We start from the raw sequence: 27,578 nt of genomic DNA on the forward strand, positions 1-27,578 counted from the left end.
TCATCACAAGGGTCATGGGCATGCTGGAGCCTATCCCAGCTGTCTTTGGACGAGAGGCAGGGTACACCCGAGATTGGTGGCCAGCCAATCCCAGGGCACATATAGACAAACAACCATTCACACTCACATTCATACCCATGGACAATCAACCAAACAACCATTCATTCGATGTTAGCTGCACTAGCATATGTAGCTATGTGAGCTACAGTGCTAACATTCATTCATTTTCTACCGCTTATCCTCATCAGGGTTGCAGGGCATGCTGGAGCCTATCCCAGCTGTCTTCAGACAAGAGGCATAATACACCCGGGATTGGTCGCCAGCCAATCCCAGGGCACATATAGACAAACAAGCATTCACCACAAATGTTAGCTGCACTAGCATAGCTATGTGAGCTACAGTGCTAACATTCATTCATTAATTTTCTACCGCTTATTCTCACGAGGGTTGCGGGGGTGCTGGAGCCTATCCCAGCTGTCTTCAGACAAGAGGCAAGATACACCCGGGATTGGTCGCCAGCCAATCCCAGGGCACATATACACAAACAAGCATTCACCACAAATGTTAGCTACACTAGCATAGCTATGTGAGCTACAGTGCTAACATTATAGTCACAATTTAAAATCATGCCAGGTTAGCCTGTTCGCTAACAAAAAACCCATGTCTGTCCAATGCCTATGCTGCCTTTTAAGATGTGTAGCAAAGCCTGTTTTTTTACTAAGTAATTTCTGTGAAGCATCAGAGGCTGTGTCATGGCAGTATCATGACCCATCATTGCTGTTAGAACATAATTTTAATTAATCCAAAGCCTGTTGTTTTGATTAATCGAATAATTGGTTAAAAATAAACAGGTCTGATACACGTTTCACAAACCTGAATGTAATTTTAGAACACTGAATGTGCTCCTATCGAGGTTAATACATGGCACAACATTTCTTGCCTGACTCACAGTGACATCATCACGTCAACGTACATAATCCAGACGTTTCGGTTTTGAGGACGAGTTCAGACGTGCTAAAGATGCTTGCTGCGTCATTTGTGGACGCTTCTGTGGGGTGAACTGCCTTAGCCTGCAGAGGAATGCACATGAGGTGTGACAGCTAGAATGGATACAGCAACAAAACAGCTGGTGCCTTCAAGTCCATGTCGGCAAACTGTATTTTTAAAGCATGTAATTTTTCTACGGCTTTTTTTGGCCTTTTGTCAACATGCAAACTGACAACATTTGGGAAACTCGCAGACACGTCACACTTTTTTTTTTAGGGATGTCCCGATCTGATCATCTGGATTGAGATTGGCGGCCGATCTGGTGTACTTTTGAAAATCGGTTAATATCGGCTTTCACCACAAGCCGATCGGGTTGCCATATTATGTTCGTAGCAAAGGGCAGGCGATGTAATCTGTTGATAACTGTGTAGATACAAATAACTTTGGTCTTGCTACAAGAGCCTCTACCAGGGCTTTGACGCCAACTTTACCAATCAAAATAATAATTTTTCTCCATTTTTTGCCTTCAATATTTGTTCCAGCTTGTAGCTACAGAGTTCTACAGAGTTCTTTAACCAAACTACAGTCCGTGCCGAACGTCACATAGGAACAATCACGTTAACTTTGACAGCCCTATTTTATTCTACATTTAATTAAGGGTTTCAAATGGGGTGGAGAAGTCCAACATTTACCACTTCCACACTGAGTAGGAGGTGATTTTTTTTTCATATTTGACAAACTATAACACTGTTGAATACATGCAGTTTTATGGTAATCTGATGTGTCATCAATGTTTTGTGCCATTACTGATGTGTAGTGGCCTACACGGAATACTACATGTACTACATACAACTTGCGTTTCAATACGTTTTTTACTAATGCTGCGCCATAGTCAACCACGAAACAATGATAATTTATTAATGAGTTATTTCTTTTAAGCAACGCAATAGAGTGAGGGAGCAATATTCGAACAGCGATGAGGGCGGGGCTACTGTATTGAATACGTTGTTTAATCATCAATTCATCTATTCTTAGTTCTAGTTTGTGTCAGCAGAAGAAGCCTTTTCCGGAGTTCTGTGCAAAGTACCAATGAAGTCTTGGGTCACAGCGCCACCTATTGGTATGTACATGACAGTTGGGAGCCGAAATGTATTTAAATACAATTGATGTGGAAAAAAGGTTTTAAATCCACCCCCGTTAGTGAAGGTCTACGGGTAGGAGGCTTGGAGAAGCCCCCTGAGAATCAAGATGACAGGTAGCCTGAGCATTTTTTGAGGGGGATGAAAGGCGTTTGAACGATTCATAAATGGCTCCAGCTTGGACAAAACAATGAGTCCTGGGAGTGAGCTGTGTAAAAAAAGTTATTCTTCTGGGAGGAAAATATGAAAATATGATACATGACAGAATGGAGATGAAACCAACTCCTACACACCCAGTCCCTGACCTACATACAACTCTGAAAACACCCCCCCCCCCCAAAGTCTGTTAAATGTGGCAATAAGTGGAGTGATGCCATGCAGTAAAGCAATTACTACTATTAATACTACATTACTATTAATGTAGAATCTATTGTATTCTTGATGTTACATCTTTACAAAGATACTAATGCTCACTTTTGATTGACACTGTCAGGGTACTTACTTGACATGTGTATCTGTAAAAGTCTTTTCTCAGATCCTATTGTCACTTCTGGGCTGAAGAATGCAATGTTGTTTCGCTACCTCTTTCTACCATTTTTGATTGGGCATCTTCTGATATTACTAAACAAATGTGGAAACTCAGTTCAAATGCAAATTAAAGGGAAACATGGAAGATGACAACAGTGACATTGTATTGTCATGTACTAGAAGTGATAACATGGCATGTATATCGGATTATAGGTTTATTCTGTTCTAAAAGTACAACACAAGTTTTCTTCCAGGGAGAAGACATTGTTCTCTACATGCATCTCTTCTCTTGCCTGTGCTATTTTTTTGTATTTTTATTTCATTTTACAAATAAGGTGTTGAGCCAAATGACTACAAACTACAAATGACTATTTTCCATCACTGCCTCTGTTACTACCTCAATCATATTGATTTATTTAACAACCCATTACAATACACTCATCATATGTGACTTTACTCATCTGCATACACCAGTCATTATTTGCACTACGACCCATTGATCATTGCACTAAAATTAATATATCTGCTCCTGCATATGCTCCTGTGCAATACTATGTGTATATTTTGGATATCTTGTATATATCTTGTGAAATTGTCTTTTTTACTCTACTTTATATACTTTTTTTGTTTTTTAAACTTGACTACTGCACTGAAAAGAGAAGCTCTCCAATTTTGTTGTACATCTTGTATAATGACAATAAAGGCCATTCCATTCCATTCCATTCCAATTGGCCACTCCCCTCAGGTTGTTGCGTCTTTGACAACCCAAGGAAGACATATTGCGTCTCTTACTGAGGACCACAAGGTGGGATGAGTAATATCAGTACTTCTAGATAGGAAGTCTTTAGGGAAAGGAAGGGGTCATCACTGCTTCGTGTTGTCAGTGCCCTCGTCTGCTTCGTGTTGTGCAACTGTTTGCCAAAGGAAAGTCCAAAAGTTGCATTTCCTCTTTAACTTTCTCTTGCATCCCCTACTGATGTTTTGTCCTCTGCTCACCATGTATTCCTCCTGTCACTGTTTGTTCTTGTAAATAACTTTTACGACTACTTGCTGAGTTGTGTCTGCATTTGGTTCAACAGCACTCTCGCTTTTTTTTTATATATATATCTCTTCTGGCAGATTTAGAACTGTTTAGAAAGCCTTAAGTGGTTCTTAGTTCAAGCAGGCCTGTAAAACTGGCTTCACTCTGCTGCTTTCTACTTGGCTTATGTTGCTACTGAGGATGGATTTGTTGCAATACCCAAACTCCTTAGTGTGCTTTGTTTGGACTATAACCAAACTCAGGTGTGAAAAAAACTAAACCAGGTGGTCTTGGTATGGTTTGATAGATAGAAAGTAAAATATTCACAATATTCAATTTATTAACATGGAATGCTATATCGAGGAAATTCATTTATCGTTGTCAGGTCTGGAATCAAACAACGTATAATCTAGGGCTGATTGTATAATGATTAGTCAAATGGCCCAATGACCTCACAGATAGGAGACCAGGGTTCAATTCCACCCTCGGCCATCTCTGTGTGGAGTTTGCATGTTCTCCCCCGTGCATGCGTGGGTTTTCTCCGGGTACTCCGGTTTCCTCCCACATTCCAAAAACATGCTAGGTTAATTAGCGACTCCAAATTGTCCATAGGTATGAATGTGAGTGTGAATGGTTGTTTGTCTATATGTGCCCTGTGATTGGCTGGCCACCAGTCCAGGGTGTACCCCGAAGACGGCTGGAATAGGCTCCAGCACACCCCGCGACACTCGTGAGAATAAGCGGTAGAAAATGAATGAATGAATGAAAGTTTGGTGAAGTGAACTGCATGTTTGTTTGTATTTGTGTGTACTACATGTTGGGTTAATTATTGATTCTAAATTGTAAATTTGAGTGTGAGTTTGGTGTGAATGCTAAATGCTAGTGGTCTGATATTTGGGGCCAATATTTGGAATTTTGAGCAATGCTAGCTTGTAGTACCTCCCGACATTTCTGTGAATTATTTGAAAGGAGGCTGCTGATAATGTCGACAGTCAAAGCAGTCTGTGATCGTAAAAAGCATGTGTGTGATGGAGAGAGAGCGCGTAAAAAACTCAATTCACTTGTTTTATTGGAGGGAAGCACGCCAAGGTGGAGGCTGGTTAGATAACTTACCATAACATTAGTTCACTGGTCTGGCTCTGTTTAAATCCTTAGCAGACTATGTATTAGCAATGGGATTATTCTACTTTTTTTTTTGCCAATTTTTACACTTTTACTGCAAATAAATGTCGGCTTCCTTAAGTTGCTAATTGGTATCATTTCTGAAAAACCTGTATCGGTCGATGTCGACTAAATCAGCGTGAATGCTCGTCTCCCAGCATTCATCTTTGTCGCTCCATCCGTCTGCCAATTTGGCCTTCACATCCTCTACTGTATGCTTGCTGTGCAACTTTGACTAATTGTAATTCCATCAGTCAAGGTCACCTCCCATCAGCCATCTGGGCTCTGAGAACAATGGTGCACTGGTCTTGGGCGTGTACACAGACAACGATGCTCTGAACGTATTCGCTACACAAGCTTTTTATTTCATCTTGTAAAATCTCGCTAAGCAATAAAAACAACGACCACAGATTGCGTAGCGTTGTTCTCATTGGACTTTGCATACAGTTTGTTTGTTTTTAAGGTTTGGCTTTATACTTGCTTTATGACCATCCATGTGACTCTTTTGATCTGGTGGGTTTTTTTTTTTTGCCCCACCCCTTACACTTCTGTCCACTCAGCTGCATGTCTTCAATTCACGTTTATATGTATTATCCATGCAATCAAAAGAATATTGATTTTTATCATTGTATCTTAGCTGAATATAAGAAGACTAGAAGAGTCCAAGGAGGCAAATCTCTTTGAAAGGTAAAAGTATCACATGTCAAGTCACCAGTAATGTACTGTGTACATCGTATACTAAACTGTACTGTATGTATATGATGACACATTTACTCTACTTATAACCTTTTAAAATGTTGATCTAAAAAAGTCTATGCTTAAGTTAACTTAACTTCCTTGTACTCTGAATCACATGACAAGTCTGTGTCATTTTACTTTAATTTAGTTTTATTTAGTCCTGCATAAAAAGGTGTATCCATCCATTTTCTATACCGCTTATCCTCATTGGTATGCTGGAGCCTATCCCAGCTGACTTCAGGGGAGAGGTATCATACACTCTGGACTGGTCATAATAGTGAAGTCAATGGTTGAGTTGACACAAGTTCTCGTACTTATTCCTATATGAATGATAATAAGAAGGCCATATTGGCGAGCTTCCGCTTACACTACATCATGTCACGAGTCATGAAAGGATGATTTATTTTAGTTTTATTTAGTGCTGTATGAAAATTGTTTTCTTCTTCCAACATCCTGACACATGGACACTGACACTCGCATCTTGCACAAAGCCTTCCAAGAAGATTTTTAATTGCCGAAAATTCCATATTTTCTGACATTTGACTTCCTGTCTTGTCCGCGTAGAAATAGAGGTCCCTGAATCCTTCCTGTTGCTAAATATTTCACATTCCCAGCTGAGTGGTGTTGTTGCTGTCAAGGTGTTGGGAGATGTTTGCAGGAGCAACAAGGGGAACATGTCAAACTGTGTGTGTGTGTGGTAGCTTCAGGCCATGCATGAATGGACTGTGCAAGAGGCACGCTGTGACTAAGAAGACAACAATCCGGTACAGTTTGAAGAAACAGCGACCCCGGCTCAAAATGCAAATGACTTGCTCAGAGGTACCCCCCCTCCGCTTCCGCTTTAACCATTCTTTTCCCAGGCTCTGGCTAACACTGAAGAAGCAGCATCAGTCCAGGAAGAAACCATCATTGGGGGGATCTCTTTTTATAGTCACAGAAGTCAGGCAGCCACCAGAGATAGTCTTCTATGAGTCCTGTCTCTCATAAAGATCTGGGTGGAGCAAAATTATGACAGGATTCTCGCACAAGGGGGGCCTGGGGACCACCCCACTGGTATCCCCATCTTTCATTGACCCCCTTTTAGACAAAGCTGCAAAATGCAAACCATGAGGAGGAAGAGGGAGGATGGATGTTTAGAGGTCAAGAAATAAACAGGATCCTCACCTCTGTGTCCTCTTGTCTTGTTACAAGCTTCCTCTAATGGGGTGGTCTTCAGTCCTGCTAAACTCCAATACAAAAATCCAGTTTTCACCACAAAGCAGGTTCCTGCAGTGTCATGATTGCTTTTATCTCTCTTTACTTTGTGGTAACTTCTCAGCTGCCCTGCGGGCTAGCTGCTAGCCCGCTACGCTTCTCGCCGTGTCTCTCTGCCGCCTTTTCACCGGTCCTTTCTCCCGCTTCCATCAGGCTCCGTCCGTTCGATTTTTCTGTCTTTTCGTTTGCTTTTGTCCCTCCTCCCACCATCCACGACCCTCGCTGTTGCCCAGACAGCGGCACAAAAGATGGACAGAGCGCTCTCACGCAACAACAGCCAATAGCAGAGTGGCGGAGGCACGCGAGTGACCAATGGGAATCTTTGGTTAGAGAGTTTTGACGAATCCCGTGGAAGGATGAGGGGAAAATAGGCGGGACTCAAAGCATTAAGGGAAGTCTGTCACGGTGGCTACTTCCGGGTGTCCCTCTAGGTTTTATAAACAACAATTGTGTTTTTTTTATTATTAATTGAAACTATGATATTAGTTATTTAAGCTTAATAGCTTTAAACATTTACATAAAAAAGTAGTAGTAAAATCACTGCTGATTAATTTTATTACACACTTATGTATATAAACTATAGTTTATATGCTGTATTGCATTTAGTACTTTCTGCTATATAATTTCTAGCTGTTTATAACTTTAGTCAGATAATATGTTGATATTGTTGTAAAGATGCATCCAATTTGAATGAAGTAGGCCTACCATTGTGATTTAGGGGTGTCCAAATTGGTCATCTGTGACCTTTGGGACATTGTAGAAATAAAATTAATCAAAAGAACAGCAAATATGGGGAAAATACATCAAAGTATAAAGTATAAGAGGTAGATGGTAGTATAAAAGGTAAATAAAGTCAAAGAAGCAAAAAAATAATAATTTTTTAATAGTCGCTGTTGACGGACTTCACCGCTTATGGGGGTGTCATACAACTTCATGTCAAAAAATCCAAACTATCCCCAAGACCACAGGCTATAAAAAGCTAAAAATCCGCTCAAAATTCTCATTTTCTGTCAGGCATTCACAAGGTCATGCCCTCCTGATAGCTAAGGCTAAGAAGCTTTCTCTTCTTGAACGGGTCGGACGGTCGAGCTGCATAATCAAGGCCTCTGGCAGCCTGCCATTGCTGCTGAGGTCAGACGCAGTAAGGCAGCCTTTCTGAAAGATGCTGAGCATTACGGAACAAAAAAGTCAAATGGTAGACCCCCAAAAAATGGGGTATGTGTGTGTGTCATTTTTTTAAATGTACCTCATATTTACTTAGTTACTATTACTCTATAGATATATGGAAATATGGGGTAAAACTTTAAAAGCAATCTTCACTCGCTAAATGTACTGCAAAAAAGGCCAGTCAGGATAATTCATAATGCCGCCTACAAAGAACATACTAACTCCTTATTTCTAAAATCACAAATACTTCAACTTTCTGATATAGTTCATCTTCAAAAAGCTAAAATAATGCATAAGGCTAAAAATAACCAATTAGCTAAAAACGTCATCCAATACTTCTCTACAAGAAAAGAGAAATATGATCTCAGGGAAGAAGTACATTTGAAACACTTATATGCTAGGACTACGTTAAAAAGCCATAGCATTTCAGTATGTGGAATCAAACAATGGAATTGATTGAGTAAGACCCTCAAAATTAAAAAAAAACATTTTTTTTAAATTTAAAAATAAAAACAAAAACAAAACCAAAAAATCCTTAAACTGTATTACAGAAAGCAGGAAGTGAACAAATGTAACAGTTACTGATTGTAAAAGTACCAGATGGAGGGGTAGGATTTAATAAGCTTTGCTTCTTCCTACTCCTTTTGGACATGTGGAACTGTGAACTGATTATGCGATGCCTTCAATTGTAATCTGATATATCGATTAAACCTTCACATGTTATTTAAGTCAACACGTGCAGGGTGTTATTGTAAGATTTATTAAAACACACAAAACAAATACACGGTACAAATAAAAAGATAACCATTCATTTTGTCGTTCAGTCGCTTCACAGCACAAATCAGAACCTTTCGTCTTCCAAACTGCAAATTTCCCACAAAGTGAAGCACCGTATAAAAAGCTTCATAAGCTGTGCATTCGCTGCAAAGGTGCCTTAATCAGGGTCTTTTTTTTTTTGTAGCTTTTGAAGCCATGTTAATTAGAAGCATGTACATAAGCGTACTTATGATATTAGACTGAAATCTTGTTTTCTAGTAGGCAGTACATTCATACCTGGACTTCAGTTTGATTGCATTTTATCACAATGTTTTGCTGCTGACATCACCGCAGACATTCTTTTTTTTTTTTTTTTGTACGTTTTGCTGCACAAATCGTATTTACATGTTTCTGAGGATTCATCTGCACAGCATTTGAACAAGAACAACAGTGCAAAAACGTCATCAACGTACTGGAGATGATTTACTTAAAAAAAAAAAGTTAAAATCTTGTTTTGATGTCCAAGTAAGAGCAAGTCTAAGCAAAGACAAAGCAGTGGAGCAGTGGAGCAGTGGAGAAGTAGTGAGGCTGAAATAAAAAAAATGTAATATTTGTTATGTACTTGCCCAGGGCCTGCAGCTAAAAAGTAGCCAATTGGCACATTTATGTCCATGCAACTTTAAACTGTGAAATAAATAAATACATATAGTAACCTCTATAGCAAATGTCATGGAATTGGATGGAAAACACGCTGAAATAAGTGACCTCAACCATCATTTAAATTCAACAATGCTCATATAGACAGAGGAAAATGCAACCATCTAATCTGATCGCTGACCAACAATGGCTCCATATTCTTTAAATTCACAATTTCTTCATTTCAGTTACCTTAAACCATATTAGGAAAGCAGGAAGTGAACAAATGTAACAGTTACTGATTGTAAAAGTACCAGATGAAGGGGTAGGATTTAATAAGATTTGCTTCTTCCTACTCCTTTTTGGACATGTGGAACTGTGAACTGATTATGTGATGCATTCAATTGTAATCTGATGCATGTTCAAATGAAATAAAACATTACCATTAGTGTAGGGCGGAATTAAAAACCCTTATGGAGAACATAACTCCAGTCTCATTTGCGAGGGGGTGTTGGTGGAGGGAATGTCAATAAAAAAGGTGAACATCATTAGATAAAAAGAGAGAGCTGTCCATTGAAAATGAATGGAACACTTAAAATGATAGATAGATCATAATTCTAACAACGGTAAATGTCCACTGGGGAGGTGGGTTTGAGTTTTTTTTAGTGCAGCCACTACTTCAAACATTCAAAAAGTAGAAGGAATCACATTTATGGGTCAGATGAACCCCTCTCCTGCACATGTCAAGTACTTGTATGACACTTTACATGAGGTAAAGAAGGACTGCACTTCCCGCAAAACACCAGGAGGTGGCATACTTCCAGGTAGACCGTCCTCTTAACTGCATACATGAATAGCTGCTGTTCTCAATTCCACACTTAAGTGCACGACATGAATGAGAAAACACATATTCTTCTTGTCGACGTAATGATCCTTTAAACGCTGAGCCCGGCTGTCCGAAGAGTCCTCGCATATGGGCTGAAAAAATTTTAGGATTAGATGAAGCCCATCCCGGACCACAGCATCAGCACAACTTGTCTGAAGTCTGAGGGCAGGATACAGTCAAAATATTAAGTTAAAAAAACCCTCTCAAGGACTCTTGAGAGGTAAAAGTGCAATTCTTTAGATTCATACGTCTGCAAAACGAAAAATAAGGATCTCGTTATGAAGCCAGGAAGGCCAAAGTATGTATGATGTACGTCCCAAAGCCAAAAATATTATCGATGTCATCATCCGGAGAGCAGGTTTTTAGTCTTCGATACAGATGACATCACTCGCTTTGCCGGACTTGAGGTCAGGTGTGGCCACGTCTCTCAAGGACTCGAAGGTCTTCTTGTCCAAGTGGTTGGTAGGCGGGCCATTTGACACTAAAGGATGACACCCAGAATATCCTGTCAATGGTGGAAATGTTGGAAAAAACTTTCAGAATATAAACCTACAAAATGGCGGTGATCTACTGTAATGGGTTCATGCTTTTGATTGTTTATTTACAATAATTGCTCTTCTTCAGTGTTGAAAGTATGACTTCTTCTTACCGCTTACATACGGCCCCAGAGGCATCTGACTATAATTGACCATCGGTTGTCCACCCGGGCCTCTGAACGCACCGGCAAAAGTTGCTCCGTACATCTGGGAGCAGGCAAATCCTCCCTGGCTAAAAGTCTTAAAAGAGAAAGTGGTTAAAATTTTAATAAGGTTCTTTTTTTTTTTTTTTCCTAAAGAGAGATTGCGTCTCCTTGCGTCGTGTACCTGCTGTGGTGGCGGTTCTCCACCTCGGCTGGTGAGGCGGCTGAGGATGCTGCGCTCTGACATTTGCAGGCGGGCCGACACAGGAGGGATGCGGGAGAGCATGTTGGGCAGTCGTGTCACGTCTGCCTTCATGTCACTCAGAAGTTCTTCAAGCTGGTTTAAAACTGCTCAGAAAGAGATAAAGTATGTTATAGAGAAATGTTATCATTATTGAAACAGGATTATGCAAGACACATGGGCTAAAGAAGCACTCATTGAGATTTGGTACTGATCCATAAATGCAGCCTTAGCCATAGAATAAAAAATGGGCACTGTTACTTTAAAAAAAAAGTAATTAGTTATAGTTACTAGTTACTTTTCAAAAAAAGTAACTGAGTTACTCCACTACAAAAATAACTAGTTACCAGTAAGAAACTATCCCCTATTTTTTTCGGGGACATAATAATACATTTTACCTTTGACATCAACGAGGTTAAAGTAGTGTCTTGTACTTCCATTTGGCTAACGCTGTCTTCTCACTCGTACTTAAACACCCGCCCACCCAAGTTCTCTGATTGGCTGAAGACGCAATCTTACTAAATTTTAGCCAATTCTCATTGCTTATGTGCTCTAAACACCCGCCCATCTAAGTTCTCTGATTGGCTGAAGATGCAATCTTACTAAACCTTAGTCAATTCTCATTGCTTATATGATCTAAAAAACCCGCCCACTTAAGTTCTCTGATTGGCTGAAGACGCAATTTTACTAAATTCTAGACAATCCTCATTGCTCATTGCTCTAAACACCCGCCCACTTAAGTTCTCTGATTGGCTGAAGACTCAAATTTACTAAATCTTAACCGATCCTTATTGCTTATGTGCTGTAAACACCCGCCCACTTAAGTTCTCTGATTGGCTGAAGACTCAATTTTAATAAAAACCGGAGCCAATCCTCATTGCTCATGTGGTTATCTCACCTCCTCCCTTGTCACTCTGCAACACTCTCACTGATCTGCAGATTAGTTATGAAGTCGGTGACATATTATATATTATAATATTATAAATTTAAACGCCGTCATTCCCATCACTGGTCAGGACCTACTTGTACTGTGCATTAGCACTCTCATTGCTATTTATGAATGAAACCGCTAACTAAAATAGAAATATGATAGCATTAGTATGCATGTAAAGTAGTGTGGCTGCATACCATTTTTCTTAATGAATGCACTTTTAAATAACACAATATTAAATGAACTGTGGAATCATTTGTGTTCATCTGTAAAGGTTTGGGTTCTACTTATCTGTGCAAAGAAATAATTGCTGATATAAGTCTTATATTGGACCTAATGAGACTGTGGCTAATGTTGCATTAAAAATGGACCTTTGTGCAGCACGGCGTTGGCGGGCTTGTTCCCGCCTATGGACTCTTTGGACAGGTGCTGGTGAGACTCGGCCAGACATTCCACCTCGGTGAAGCGAGTGTTGAGCGCCATGGCGGGGTGGCTGGGGTCCTGGCTCATGTTCAGGTAGGCCGCCCTCCTCAGCTGCTCCTCGATCACCAACGCCTGCTCCAACAACTGCAGAGCCAACAACACGACACAGTACGTCTAAGCACAGACGCTGCAGAAGACCACACACTCGCCTTAAAACGTCGAGCCAGGAACTTGTTCTTCATCTCCAGGTAGTTGCCCTTATGAATCTCTGTCTTGAAAGGCTCGTTGAGGATGGCGTAGCGTGGGTCGTTCTGAATATCCTGCCAGCGAGCGTAACCGTGCCTGCGATGGAGTCAAGGAGAACACACGGGGGGAACCTGCCCCCTAAAATGAGCTTTACTTCTTCTTCTTCTGGAAAAAAGGATACGTGACAATGCCTGCCAACAGCCAGTAGTCGTGGCGACGGTGCCAGATGTCGTGCATCTTTCCTGACGACAACGCCGCTCGCTCCTCCGTCTGCCACAGCGTGTGCAGCTCTGACAGTTTTGGTGCAACACATAAGACGACCTTCAACATTCAGTGGAGCTTTGTGGTGTTTTCATCATGTTTAACTGTAAATATACTCTATGTGTTCAGTATTTAGCATAAGGTGATTTCTCAGCATATCCACTCTACCAACTGATCTACTCCACAGCCGCAAAACATGCATGGGTGTCCAAAGTTTGGCCCAGTGGCCATCCGTGGAACATGGCTTATTGCCGAAATAAAATAAGATAATAATAATAGATTCCATGTGGGTGTGGATGGTTGTTTGTCTATATGTGCCCTGTGATTGGCTGGCCACCAGTCCAGGGTGTACCCCGTCTCTCGTCCGAAGACAGCTGGGATAGGCTCCAGCACCCCCGCGACCCTCATGAGAAAAAAGCGGTAAAAAATTAATGAATGAATAATAGATTCTGTGTGGGTGTGAATGGTTGTTTGACTATATGTGCCCTGTGATTGGCTGGCGGAAGAAGACAGCTGGGATAGGCTCCAGCAGCCCCGCCACCCTCGTGAGGATAAGTGGTAGAAAATTAATGAATGAATAGATTCTGTGTGGGTGTGAAAGGTTGTTTGAATATATGTGCCCTGTGATTGGCTGGCGGGAAAAAAACAGCTGGGATAGGCTCCAGCACCTACGCCACCCTCGTGAGGATAAGCGGCACAAAATTAATGAATGAATAGATTCTGTGTGGGTGTGAAAGGTTGTTTGACTATATGTGCCCTGTGATTGGCTGGCGGAAGAAGACAGCTGGGATAGGCTCCAGCACCTCCACCACCCTCATGAGGATAAGCGGTAGAAAATGAATGAATTAATGAATAGATTCTGTGTGGGTGTGAATGGTTATTTGTCTATATGTGCCCTGTGATTGGTTGGTGGAAGAAAACAGCTGGGATAGGCTCCAGCACCCCCGCCACCCTCATGAGGATAAGCGGTAGAAAATGAATGAATTAATGAATAGATTCTGTGAGTGTGAATGGTTGTTTGTCTATATGTGCCCTGTGATTGGCTGGCGACAAGTCCAGGGTGTACACCGCCTCTCGCTCGAAGACAGCTAGGATAGGCTCCAGCACTCCCGTGAGGATAAGCGGTAGAAAATGAATGAATGAATAATAGATTCCATCCATCTTCCATACCGCTTATTCTCACTAGGGTCACGGGGATGCTGGAGCCTATCCCAGCTGTCTTAGGCCGAGAGGCGGGGTACACCCTGGACTGGTTGCCAGCCAATCACATACCATGGGCATGCTGGAGCCTATCCCAGCTGTCTTAGGCCGAGAGGCGGGGTACACCAGGGTCCACCCTGGACTGGTCGCCAGCCAATAAAGTACTAGGCTGGTTCTCACCTGTAAAGCCTCCATCAGCGATATTAAACATGAACTTTGTCTTGAATCCATTTTTCTCTTCCTTCCTGCCGTCCTCCAGTTCGTCCAGCGTGTCCTTGTCTCCATTAAGTCGACTGTCTGCGGCGTCCTCGCTTTTCACGTCATCTGAACAATCAGTGAGGTCACTCATTAAAGGCTAAAGATGTTTAAGATGCTGCACCACTTCTGGTCCTTCATACCAGGTTTGTTCTCCTTCTCCTCAGCATCTCCTCTCTCTGGTGGCTTCTCGGGTTCTTTGCACGGCTCCTCTGAGGGTGAGATTGACAAAATGGATGAAAGACGCAGAAGACTCTTTCAAGGGGGCGGGACAGACACTCACTTTGAGGTGAGTTCTGACTGGACGACATCGCTGTTGTCTTCTCGGTGTGTTTAGGGGGCGACTGACTTTTGTCCATCTCGTTTCCTCGTGTTCTTTCCTCAGAGGTCGCGTTGGTCTCGTTGACGTCGGTTGCTGGCTCCTCCTCCTCACGCGTCGCCGCTTCCTGCTCATTGACACGTTGCCCTTCTGCATCACGTGAACCCAGGGCTTCTGCACAGGCCTGCAAAGATGTCTGTTAAAAGTTTTATCATGAGGAGCAGGAAGATAGAGCAGAAAAAAAAAAGAAGACTCACTTCCTGCTCGGAGCGTTTCTTGCTTTCTTGTTGTGAGGCGTCTTTGTCGTCTGTGGGACACTCAGTCTTGTCTGCAACACAGAAAAACCTTTAAAACTCTTCAACTTTGGCCTTTGGACCAGGGGCGTCACTAGGTTCTGAGGACAGGGGGGGCTTAGCCCCCTGGAGATGCACAGGATATGAATCAATGTAGTAGTAGTAGTAGGCTAGTATACAAATTTGTCAGAGATTTTTTGTAAGATTTTTTTGTAAAAAAATGAAAAAAATCAATAAAAAATAAAAAAAAGATTAATTAAAAAAAATATCTAATTATTTAGAGGGGTTTAAGAACATTTTAGGGGGGCTGAAGCGCCCCTTATTGGCTTGCTTATTAGCCTGCTTTTGCCCTATTCTATGAAATTTGTCAAAGGTTTTTTTTGTAAAAAATTTTTAAAATTCAATAAAAATTTTTTTTAAATCAATAAAAAAATATCTAATTATTTAGGGGTTTTAAAAACATTTTAGGGGGGCTGAAGTCCCCCTTATTGGCTTGTTTATTAGCCTGCTTTTGCCCTATTATATAAAAATTTGTCACAGATTTTTTTGTAAAAAAAAAAAAAATCAATAACATTTTTTAAAAAATCAATAAAAAATATCTAATTATTTAGGGGGACTTAAGAACATTTTAGCGGGACTGTAGCCCCCCTTATTGGCTTTCTTATTAGCCTGTTTTTGCCCTATTATATGAAATTTGACAGATTTTTTTGTAAAAAAATGAAAAAAAAAATAAAATAAAAAATTACAAAAAAATCAATAAAAATATCTAATTATTTAGGGGGACTTAAGAACATTGTAGGAGGGCTGTAGCCCCCTTATTGGCTTTCTTATTAGCCTGTTTTGCCCTGTTATATGAAATTTGTCAGTTTTTTTGTAAAAAATTTTAAAAATCAATACAATTTTTTTTTATCAATAAAAAAATTTAATTATTTAGGGGAGCTTAAGAACATTTTAGGGGATCTGTAGCCCCCCTTTATTGGCTTGCTTATTAACCTGTTTTTGCCCTATTATATGAAATTTTATATGAAAATTACTGAAAAATCAATAAAAATATTTTTTGTAAAAAAAAAATCAAATAAAAAAAAATCAAATAAAATCAATAAAAAATATCTGATTATTTATGAGGGCTTAAGAACATTTTAGGGGGACTGTAGCCCCCCTTATTGGCTTGCTTATTAGCCTGCTTTTGCCCTATTATATGAAATTTGTCAGAGATTTTTTGTAAAAAATAAAAAATCAATAAAAAATAAAAACAAGTCAATTAAAAAATATCTAAAGCCCCCCTAAAATCATGTAAAATTATGGAAAAAAAATAAAGTAATGACAAAAAAAGAAAGATGTTACACAAAACTTCCCAAACTGCCTCAACCTGGACTTGAAGCTGACCTGGTGGGTTGGGGGTCCCGGGTTGTGTGGCTACCGGACTGGCCTGCAGCGGAGTGTTGGGATCAGACGAAACGCTCTCGGTCAGCTTCTTAAGCTCCATTCCGATCGGAATGAGGTCCGGAGAACTCAGCTTTCCATTGACGTGCTCAAACTCTTGCACCTGCGAGACAGACGTATTGTTGTGATATCACAACAATATGTCTACATGTGTGAGTCTACATTAGGCTTGAATACCTTTTTCCTCACAAGTGACATGACTCCAATCCTGGTGAGGACATGTTGGCGAGAGAGACCTTCACGCGGGACACCATCGGCGAATGTCTCGGCTCCATCTGCACCCGGCTCGCAAAGGTGTCTCATGAACAGAGACACGTAGGCCCTGGTGATGAACAAACAACATCCTGTTTCAGAAGTCGTTACTTCCTATCCACACGTCCGAAAGACATTTATTACAAGCATGAGTCATATTTATGTCATATATGGCATATTTTCTCTGATTATATCCACTATATTTCATAAAATTCATGTAAAGTTGACCATAGGGGTGTTACGTCATGTGTAGAGGGCTCTAATAATGCAAAACATAGAACTAATTAATTGTGAAAAAAGAGTTAATACACTATTTTCTTCTTGATTGCTCATGAAAACATAAGACTGTTAAATCAACAATCCACACAACCCGGGACCCCCAACCAAGTTTGGGAGGTTTTGTGTGACTTTAGTAGCACATTTTTCTTAGTTTGTCATTCCATTATTTTTTCCTATGATTTTAGGGGGGCTTTATATATTTTTTATTGATTTGTTTTTATTTTTTATTGATTGTTTTTTATTTTTTACAAAAAAAATTCCTGCTAAATTTCATATATAGGGCAAAAGCAGGCTAATAAGCAAGCAAATAAGGGGGCTTCAGCCCCCCTAAAATGTTCCTTAGCCATCATAAATAATCAGATATTTTTTATTGATTTTTTTATTATTTTTTTTTTATTTTTTTTTTTTTTACAAAAAAAAACCCAACCAGCATCAAGTCCAGGTTGAGGTAGTTTGGGAAGTTTTGTGTGACTTTAGTAGCACATTTTCTTAGTTTTCATACCATTATTTTTCCCATGATTTTCCATGATTTTAGGGGGACTTTATATATTTTTTATTAATTTATTTTTATTTTTTATTGATTGTTTTTTATTTTTTACAAAAAAAATCCCTGCCAAATTTCAGGGCAAAAGCAGGCTAATAAGCAAGCCAATAAGGGGATTTCAGCACCCCTAAAATGTCCTTAAGCCCCCCTAAATAATTAGATATTTTTTGTGTGTGCAGGTCAAAGGTCATGTTTTGAGAATTTCCCAATTAGTGAAAGGTTAAAAAATAAAAACCCGAGGCTCACCTGAACTCGCGCTCACTTTTCCCTCTCAGGTCCCGCACCAGCCAGTGAGAAGTGAAGGCATCCTGGGGGGGCATGCCCCAGCGCATGATGGCGTTCAGGAAGGCTTTCCTCTGCCGGGCATTGAACCCCAGCACCTGTTCAAGAACAGAAACCCGAGTTTCAACACACTTGTCCGTGACTGCCATGAACCCCTGACGGTCAAGTTCCCTTACCTCGATGCTGCCGCCAACACGTGCCAGCAGGGGGGGCAGAGGTTTGTCTTTCTCGTTCCTCAGCTGTCGGCGAGACTGTCGGCGCCCACCTGCCAAAATGAGAAAGATGCTCTAGTTTAGCCTGCTTTTGCCCCGTTATATGAAATTTGTCAATTTTTTTGTAAAAAATTTTAAAAATCAATTATTTTTTTTTTAAATCAATAAAAAAAATCTAATTATTTAGGGGAGCTTAAGAACATTTTAGGGGATCTGTAGCCCCCCTTTATTGGCTTGCTTATTAACCTGCTTTTGCCCTATTATATGAAATTTGTCAGAGTTTTTTGTAAAAAATTAAAAAAATCAATAAAAAATTACTGAAAAATCAATAAAAATATCTAATTATTTAGGGGCACTTAAGAACATTTTAGGGGGTCTGTAGCCCCCTTATTGGCTTTCTTATTAGCCTGTTTTTGCCCTATTATATGAAATTTGTCAGAGATTTTTTGTAAAAAACTTAGAATATCAATAATATTTATTTTTAAATCAATAAAAAAATCGAATTATTTAGGGGAGCTTAAGGACATTTTAGGGCATCTGTAGCCCCCCTTTATTGACTTGCTTATTAACCTGCTTTTGCCCTATTATATGAAATTTGTCAAAGTTTTTTTGTAAAAAATGAAAAAAATCATTAAAAAATTACTGAAAAATCAATAAAAATATCTAATTATTTAGGGGGACTTAAGAACATTTTAGGGGGGCTGTAGCCCCCTTATTGGCATTCTTATGAGCCTGTTTTTGCCCTATTATATGAAATTTATCAGAGTTTTTGTTGTAAAAAAATGAAAAAAATCAATAAAAAATTACTGAAAAATCAATAAAAATATTTTTTGCAAAAAAAATCTGATAAAAAAATCAAATAAAATCAATGAAAACTATCTGATTATTTATGGGGGCTTAAGAACATTTTAGGGGTGCTGAAGCCCCCTTATTGGCTTGCTTATTAGCCTGCTTTTGCCCTATTATATGAAATTTGTCAGGGATTTTTTTTGTTCAATGCCCAAATGTAAGACAGTAGAAACTGAATAATACAAACATTATGATTTAGAGAGTGCTTTAGGTTTTTGCAGGGTGTCCCTACAGAGATGCCTTCACATACCTTCAGGCCTTTCCTCGAAGTCTTCGTCCTCGTCCTCGGACCCCACAGAGTACTCCGACTGGTTGTCTGAAAGATCATCCTGCCACTCTGAGCCACACATCAGAGAGAAACAGCACAATGCTTCCGTCGGTGGCCACCCAGCGGGCGCCGCGCCGCGCCGCACCGCGCCGCGCCGCACCGCGCCACGCCGGCTCAACAATGCATCAGCACTTTGCAACTGAGAGGTTGCTCTCCAATGTTCTACCTCTCATGAAGCTGCAGTTGAACTGTGGCCGTCAGCACTTTGAGAGAGTATCTCCGAGAGCTTTAACAACACTACTAGTGCACGGGAGAGCTTTAGAATCCCTTAAGGGAGGCTAAAAATGTGACTTTTGAGAGGACGGAATAAACATGTGATTTCTTCAATTAGCTCGCTTTACCATTTATTAATATAAATATCTTTGAAAATGTATTTGGGTTTTTTTGCAGGTGCTTATTCAATTTTCAGACTTCAGTGCTTAGCGCGCAGGCCTCACAGCTAGAAGACCCGAGTTCAATTCCACCCTCGGCCATCTCTGTGTGTTTGTTTGCATGTTTTTTTCCGGGTACTCCGGTTTCCTCCCACATTCCAAAAACATGCTAGGTTAATTAGCGACTCCAAATTGTCCATAGGTATGAATGTGAGTGTGAATGGTTGTTTGTCTATATGTGCCCTGTGATTGGCTGGCCACCAGTCCAGGGTGTACCCCTTCCTCTTGCCTGAAGACACCTGGGATAGGCTCCAGCATACACATGACCCTAGTGAATATAAGTGGTATAGAAAATGAATGGAATCTATTATTCATTCATTCATTTTCTACTGCTTATCCTCACGGGGGTGCTGGAGCCTATCCCAGCTGTCTTCAGGCAAGAGGCAGGGTACACCCTGGACTGGTCGCAGGGTAGAAAATGAATGAATGAATGAATGATTTGTGTGCAAAACTCTTTCACCCATAGAAAATAAAGACAGTCGGAACTCACCATTATAAAATCTGTATTAATATTACTAGTGTAAAAAGTTAACCAATTTAATATGATTAAGTTATAAAGACTCTTTTCGGACCGATGTGCGAAGTGTAATAAATGTTGCTCCATAAGCATAAAAAAATAAGCTGTAATGATATGTAACACAATAAAACGCTCTACCTTTGATAACAAGCGATGATGCATATCGTGAGCAATTTTAATTTCACCACGTCTACAGCCCCTTTCACACAGATGTTGCAAAATAGCCGACATTTATCTGCCTTTGCCAGTATCATATTCGGTGGTACAATTTAAAAATTCCACTGTGAACTTTCTTGGTTCTTCCTGCATAACGAGCACCCCCCACTCCAATTATAGAACGCCTGCTATCATTTATGCATGACCATATTAAAGATTGACATGAGAGCTAATGGAAGCCAGTACATTGGAAGACAGAGTGAAGCCCCGCCTACCTTGGTCCTCTTGGGTGGTGTCGTTGTAGTTGACCTGCTTGCGGATGCGTTTGCCCTTGCCCAGGTTTCGGGCCAGGTCCTCCTGTTGTTGCTCATAGTGATGGCGGAGGAGTTTCTCCCAGTAGTCCGGGTCCACGTTCTCTTCCTGCTTGATGATTTCCCGCTCCACCTCTTCCTGCACATTCCCATGAACACATATATAACATATAACATGTTGCATCACTATCACTTGATTACTTCCTGTTCCTGCCATCTCTCCCTGTCCTTTCTGTGTTATGTGAGGCAGTAGAGCGCTCAGTCCCGGCTGTGTTCTCTCACCTCTCCATCCTCTTCTTTCACCACATACTGCGCCACCTTGAAGGAGCTAAGGTACTCGTTCATGTTCTGGATCTCGGTATCTTCAGTGGCATCCTGGCTGCGATCCAGCAGTTTGGAGATGGCGTCGTCATCATAGTGAATCACGTTTCCTTCCTCGCCATCTTTGTTGTCGCCTGTTAATGATGGACAATCGCACTGCATCATGTTTCTAATACTTGACGTGACTTTTGGGTGAGATATGCTGTTCCTCGGACAATGGACAAGAAGATCATGTTCTCCGGTTCTGGACGTACCCATGGTCCGAGCAGCCTCCATCTCGTCCTTGAAGAGCTCCTCTGTTCCAAACTTGAGGATGTCATCCAGTTCTTGTTTGGACATGGAGCCTGTTTTGGAGCCCAGGCCAGGTCGCACCACCAGGTGGGTCAGCATCATCTTCCTCTTGGCTACCTGAGTGATCCTTTCCTCCACCGAGCCCCGCGTAACAAAACGATAGATCATCACCTTCTTGTTCTGGCCAATGCGGTGCGCTCTACTAAATGCCTGCAAAAAAAAACAAAAAAAAACGTAGAAATCCACATGGCACATAAGGTCGACGTGAGCAGTCCATACTTGGATGTCATTGTGAGGGTTCCAGTCTGAATCGTAGATGATGACGGTGTCTGCGCTGGCAAGGTTAATGCCCAACCCTCCAGCTCGTGTTGACAGCAGGAAGCAGAACTGCTGAGCGCCTGGTGCTGTCAGCGAGAACACAGAACCCAAGAGTATATTTGACTGCTATTCCTAGAACATCATTCTGATTTCCATGGAGGAACAAACCCACCGTTGAAACGGTCAATGGCCTCCTGCCTCAGACCTCCGGTGATGCCGCCATCAATACGCTCGTATTTATAACCCTCAAACTCGAGGAAGTCCTCCAGCAGATCCAACATCTTTGTCATCTGAAAAAGTGGGCGCAGTTAGCTTAATGAAGTGTTTCCATGAAGTACACCTTTGAGAAGAAGATGTAATGGTAATGGTTTAATTTCATTTGAACATGCATCAGATTACAATTGAATGCATCACATAATCAGTTCACAGTTCCACATGTCCAAAAGGAGTAGGAAGAAGCAAAGCTTATTAAATCCTACCCCTCCATCTGGTACTTTTACAATCAGTAACTGTTACATTTGTTCACTTCCTGCTTTCATAATATAGTTTAAGTTGTTTTTGTTTTTTTTTATCCCGTACCAAAGTACGAGGTGATATGACCATACAACGACATAATGGTTACCATAGTAACTGTGATTATAGTAACCATATATAACCAATATAATAACCACCGTGCAGCCCTAAAAATAACCATTCATTCATTCATTTTCTACCGCGGGGGTGCTGGAGCCTATCCCAGCTGTCTTTGGACAAGAGGCGGGGTACACCCTGGACTGGTGGCCAGCCAATCACAGGGCACATATAGACAAACAACCATTCACACTCACATTCATACCTATGGACAATTTGGAGTCGCTAATTAACCTAGCATGTTTTTGGAATGTGGGAGGAAACCGGAGTACCCGGAGAAAACCCACGCATGCACGGGGAGAACATGCAAAGTCCACACAGAGATGGCCGAGGGTGGAATTGAACCCTGGTCTCCTAGCTGTGAGGTGTGCCCTGTGATTGGCTGGCCACCAGTCGCCCCAAAAGACAGCTGGGATAGGCTCCAGCCCACCCCCCTGGACCCTATTTTAGCTGAGGTGACATAGTACCTGTGAGAAAATAAGAACTCTGTGGCCTTCGTCTTTGAGTTTCTTCAGCATCTTCTGAAGGAGCGTCAACTTGCCGGAGGACTTCACCAGCAGGTTTCCGTCGTACGAGCCGTTGGGTAGAACTGGAGCCTCCTGTCACACAGAAACACTCCATGAACAAATGAATGGATCAGAAGGTGTCCATGTTCGCACTCATATACCACAGCCGCCACGGGGAACAGGTACGGGTGGTTGCAGCACTTCTTCAAGTCCATCATGATGTTGAGCAGGGACACTTGGTTGCCGCCGCCTTTGGAGTTGAGCGCCTCAAAGTTTCGTGTCAAGATGAACTTGTAGTATTTCCTGCAGGACAGGCGAGATCATTGACATGAAAGAACAACATTGCCGTCGTAAAAGCGCTAGCTACTTATGCTATCCTGCCACTGACTGACTTCTGCATGGGGCTGAGCTCCACCCTGACGATCAGCTCCGTCTTGGCGGGCATGTTCTTGAAGACATCCGCTTTGAGCCTCCTGAGCATGTGCGGCCCCAGCAGGTCGTGAAGTTTCTTGATCTGGTCCTCTTTGGAGATGTCGGCAAACTCCTCCAGGAAGCCCTCCAGGTTACTGTCCGAGTACAGTAACACAACGGACATCTTAGTACAGTTCCATTAAAGCAGAACTAACAGGAAGTCATACTTGAAGCGCTCCTGAGTGAGGAAGTTGAGAAGATGGAAGAGCTCTTCCAGGTTGTTCTGAAGAGGCGTTCCAGTGAGCAGGAGCTTGTAGTAGATCTTGTATCCGTTGAGGATTCTAAAAAACTGCAATGGAATAGTTTGTAGTACACGCAAAATGTTTCCTGGTTTTCCGTTTGCAGCTTCACCTTTGATTGGTTGTTCTTCAGCCTGTGGGCCTCGTCCACCACCAGGCAAGCCCACGTGATGGAGCCCAAGATTGCTTGATCGATGGTGATCAGCTCGTAGGAGGTCAGCAGCACGTGGAATTTGATAGGAGTGTCTTTCTACCAGACAGGAGGGGACAAATCAAACACACGAAAAGGACGTCAGACAACTGAAAGGGTTAACCAAGTCGTAGATGTCAGATGATGGCGAGGTACCTTCATGCGGAACGCCTTTCGTCCCAGCTTGACCGCACTGTCCTCAAAGGTGAACTCGTTCTCACGGATGGTGGCACGGCTGTCCTTGTCTCCGGTGTACGTCACCACATAAAAATCTGGAGCCCACATCTCAAATTCCCGCTCCCAGTTGATGATGGTCGAGAGGGGCGCGCTCACCAGGAAGGGGCCCTTGGAATGACCCTGGCGTAGGGACATAGACTTGTTGATAACCATAGAACAAGAACAAGAACAAGAACAAGAACAAGAACAAGAACAAGAACAAGAACAAGAACAAGAACAAGAACAAGAACAAGAACAAGAACCAAATTAAATTAAATTAAATTAAATTAAATTAAATTAAATTAAATTAAATTAAATTAAATTAAATTAAATTAAATTAAATTAAATTAAATTAAATTAAATTTACAATTACAGTTACAGTAAAAAGTAAAAAGAACAAGAACAAGAACAAGAACGAGAACGAGAACGAGAACGAGCACGAGCACGAGCACGAGCACGAGCACGAGCACGAGCACGAGCACGAGCACGAGAACGAGAACGAGAACGAGAACAAATAAACTAAACTAAAATAAACTAAAATAAACTAAACTAAACTAAACTAAAATAAAATAAAATAAAATAAAAGTAAAAAGTTCAAGAACAAGAACAAGAACAAATAAACTAAAATAAACTAAACTAAAATAAAAGTAAAAAGTTCAAGAACAAGAACAAAAATAAATAAAAATAAAATAAAATCTAATTAATATACAGTTACAGTTAAAGTTAGTTACAGTAAAAAGTAAAAATTAAAATTAAAATTAAAATTAAAATTAAAATTAAAATTAAAATTAAAATTAAAATTAAAATTAAAATTAAAATTAAAATTAAAATTAAAATTAAAATTAAAATTAAAATTAAGGTGTATGTGAAAACAGGCATTGGCCTCCATCAATATTTAAATACGCAGCCGAATTTAAAGAACAATTAATAAAAGTTGACGTGCTGCACTGACACACATCATATACTGTATACTGTATACTGTATACTGTATACTGTATACTGTACTGTGTACTTGTGATAAGGCCTCACCTCTTTATAAAGGGAATATAAAAACACGATGGTCTGCACCGTCTTTCCCAGACCCATTTCATCAGCCAGGATGGTGTCGGTGCTCTGAGCCCAAGAGAACCTCAACCAGTTCAGGCCCTCCAGCTGGTACGGGTGCAGCGTTCCCCCGGTGGCGTTGATGTACCACGGCTGGTGCTCGAACTTTATTGTTGGCTGGTGGGAACAAAAATTATCTTAAAATGACAAAAAGGCACCTTAAACAACCAATTAATTTCATTACTGATCTTACATCAATGATGGGAGCATCCGGAGGGATCTCCCTCTTTCGATGGTCCTCTTTCTTTCCCTTTCTCACCACCAGAGGGCGTTGGTCCTCCCCTAAGATTTGTTCCCTGGCAAATAAAGAATGAAAATGTGAGCTGCTTTTATGGCTCTGCTTGGTCCTAAAATGGATAGTTGGAATACCGATGGTCCCAGTAGGAAGCTTTATGGCTGTCATATTCCGGGACGTCAAAATCATCCACCTCCCAGGTGCACTGGTCATAAGGTAGGTCCCTCCACTTGATTAAGTAATGCACGTCGCTGTCTTTATCAAAGCTATAACAATAAAAAATAAACATCAGATTCATCCTAAGATGTAATTAAAAAGTGGCGTCGGCACCTGTGGTTGAGTATGCGGTGAATGACCATCCACTCCGGTTTGATTCCGTATCGGTAGAAGCGCTCCTCCATCACAGCGTACTGAGGGTCTTTGCTCTTCCTCTTCTCATTGTGGAGCTCATCCTCACCCGAACCGTAGTCATACGGCGGGGGTTCATCCATGTCGTTTTTACGCTGGTAATTCCGGTACATGACAGTGTGGTAGAGTTCCAACTGTGTTCCAACACACACACACGCACATGCATAAGACATTGAAGAAAGCGTACCTGGCAACCAACGCTGATTTAGTCTGGATTTATGAAACTTCACCTGCAGTTCGCTGACCCAGGAACAGTGCCAATGTGAGAGACCAGCCCACTTTACAAAGAACTCCCTTTCAGGGTGGCCCTTGAGAGGGGGCTTGCTTAAGACGTCTACGGTGGGCTTGCCATCCAGGCCCATGGGTGGCTCTGGGGGAAGAGGCGCCTCGCCCCACATCCAGTGAAGAATCTTTTGTACTTTTCCTTTTAAAGGAGGGCACTAAAGTGACAAAGTAAAAAAAAAACACATATTCACATGTTAGCAAGCGTTGATTATGCATGGGGGGGGGGCTCACCATGCAGCGTGGACACAGCCACTCCCCGTTGGGTATCTCAGGCAGTGGCGGATTGAGGCAATGGATGTGGTAGGATGATGGACAGGTGTCGCAACACAGCAGTTCTCCTCCATCTTTACACACTCGACAAAACTCCATGTGGTCATCTTCTTCCTCTCGCGCCGTTGCCGCCGCCGCCGCCGCCTCCTCCTCGTCTTCGTCCTCCTCGTCTTTGGCTTCCCACTGGATCCCCTCCTTTTCCTACGGCATATAGTTAAAACATCCTTAAGTACTGTGATAATTATGTTATATTAATGCTAAAATTACACATTTTACATTTGAAATTGCATGATGGCAACAGTTTGACAACAAAAATAAAAAAAAAAACAAAAATAACGTCCTGTATTTCAAACTATAAGCATCGGGCACATTTCACATCAATCCATCATCATGGACTCACACAGTGTGGGCAGCTCCATTTGCCCTCGGGGGCCTTCTCCAGCTCAGGCTCCAGGCACACCAGGTGGTACGCTCGGGGACAGGTATCACACAGGATGATCTCACCGCCCTGCTGACACACCTCACAGTAGTCCTGGTGGTCCGTCTCGTAGCCGTCGCCATCCTCCCCTGGAAAAGGCAGGTCCCGCATGTTAATGTTAGTATGAATCCCAATGATTAGCCTTATGGGGGATATTCATCCATTCATCCATTCATTCTATCGCTTATCCTCACGAGGATCGCGGGGGTGCTGGAGCCTATCCCAGCTGTCTTGGTGCACTCACATTCATACCAATTTGGAGTCACCAATTAACCTAGCATGTTTTTGGAATGTGGGAGGAAACCGGAGTACCCGGAGAAAACCCACGCATGCACGGGGAGAACATGCAAACTCCACACAGAGATGGCCGAGGGTGGAATTGAACTCGGGTCTCCTAGCTGTGTTCCCTGCATGCTAACCACTTGGCCAGTAGATAGATGCATGGATGGATGGATGGATGGATGATAGATGGATGGATGGTAGATGGATGATGGGTGGATGGATGGATGGATGATGGATGGATGGATGGATGATAGATGGATGGATGGATGATAGATGGATGATTGATGGATGGATAATGGATGGATGGATGGTAGATGGATGATGGGTGGATGGATGGATGGATGATGGATGGATGGATGGATGGATGGGTGATGGATGGATGGATGATAGATGGATGATTGATGGATGGATAATGGATGGATGGATGATAAATGGATGGATGGATGATGGATGGGTGATAGATGGATGGATGGATGGATGGATGATAGATGGATGGATGGATGATGGATGGATGGGTGATAGATGGATGGCTGGATGGATGATAGATGGATGGATGATAGATGGATGATGGGTGGATGGATGATAGATGGATGATTGATGGATGGATGG

At 41.6% G+C, this 27,578-nt stretch overlaps 2 protein-coding genes across 9 annotated transcripts in view; both read right to left on the bottom strand.

The window, feature by feature from the left end:
- arhgef10la (Rho guanine nucleotide exchange factor (GEF) 10-like a) overlaps positions 1-7,095 on the bottom strand; it is a 124,828-nt gene extending 117,733 nt beyond the window's left edge. For 2 of the 3 annotated variants that reach the window (XR_013630250.1, XM_078798403.1), the window contains exon 1: positions 6,739-7,094. The gene's annotated coding sequence lies outside the window, so the exon portion shown is untranslated. Of the gene's footprint in view, positions 1-6,738 lie in introns of all 3 variants that reach the window. The other variant, XM_058054589.2, reaches the window with a different exon arrangement.
- A 1,623-nt stretch (positions 7,096-8,718) lies between these two features.
- The window catches only part of chd5 (chromodomain helicase DNA binding protein 5), a 31,501-nt gene continuing 12,641 nt past the window's right edge, over positions 8,719-27,578 (bottom strand). The window contains exons 8-40 of one of the 6 annotated variants that reach the window (XM_078798773.1): positions 26,610-26,776; positions 26,171-26,410; positions 25,885-26,094; positions 25,577-25,788; positions 25,381-25,512; positions 25,205-25,307; positions 24,937-25,128; positions 23,848-24,048; positions 23,614-23,751; positions 23,430-23,551; positions 23,184-23,357; positions 22,953-23,094; positions 22,753-22,884; positions 21,828-21,945; positions 21,617-21,741; positions 21,301-21,547; positions 21,008-21,180; positions 20,690-20,864; positions 19,233-19,298; positions 18,098-18,186; positions 17,886-18,019; positions 16,742-16,886; positions 16,508-16,667; positions 15,086-15,156; positions 14,793-15,024; positions 14,653-14,721; positions 14,435-14,578; positions 12,975-13,083; positions 12,757-12,889; positions 12,496-12,691; positions 11,137-11,300; positions 10,923-11,049; positions 8,719-10,778 (exon numbers count right to left, since the gene is read on the bottom strand). In XM_078798773.1, coding sequence (XP_078654899.1) covers positions 10,636-10,778; positions 10,923-11,049; positions 11,137-11,300; positions 12,496-12,691; positions 12,757-12,889; positions 12,975-13,083; positions 14,435-14,578; positions 14,653-14,721; positions 14,793-15,024; positions 15,086-15,156; positions 16,508-16,667; positions 16,742-16,886; positions 17,886-18,019; positions 18,098-18,186; positions 19,233-19,298; positions 20,690-20,864; positions 21,008-21,180; positions 21,301-21,547; positions 21,617-21,741; positions 21,828-21,945; positions 22,753-22,884; positions 22,953-23,094; positions 23,184-23,357; positions 23,430-23,551; positions 23,614-23,751; positions 23,848-24,048; positions 24,937-25,128; positions 25,205-25,307; positions 25,381-25,512; positions 25,577-25,788; positions 25,885-26,094; positions 26,171-26,410; positions 26,610-26,776 — 4,985 coding nt within the window. In that variant the 3' untranslated portion in view covers positions 8,719-10,635. Of the gene's footprint in view, positions 10,779-10,922; positions 11,050-11,136; positions 11,301-12,495; positions 12,692-12,756; positions 12,890-12,974; positions 13,084-14,434; positions 14,579-14,652; positions 14,722-14,792; positions 15,025-15,085; positions 15,157-16,507; positions 16,668-16,741; positions 16,887-17,885; positions 18,020-18,097; positions 18,187-19,232; positions 19,320-20,689; positions 20,865-21,007; positions 21,548-21,616; positions 21,742-21,827; positions 21,946-22,752; positions 22,885-22,952; positions 23,095-23,183; positions 23,358-23,429; positions 23,552-23,613; positions 23,752-23,847; positions 24,049-24,936; positions 25,129-25,204; positions 25,308-25,380; positions 25,513-25,576; positions 25,789-25,884; positions 26,095-26,170; positions 26,411-26,609; positions 26,777-27,578 lie in introns of all 6 variants that reach the window. The other 5 variants (XM_058054768.2, XM_078798772.1, XM_078798769.1 and 2 more) reach the window with 5 other exon arrangements.

This window comes from Doryrhamphus excisus, linkage group LG18 (genome assembly GCF_037039965.1).
Source record: "Doryrhamphus excisus strain RoL-2023G ecotype Guam linkage group LG18, RoL_Dexc_Guam_v1.1, whole genome shotgun sequence".
Taxonomy (NCBI): domain Eukaryota; kingdom Metazoa; phylum Chordata; class Actinopteri; order Syngnathiformes; family Syngnathidae; genus Doryrhamphus; species Doryrhamphus excisus.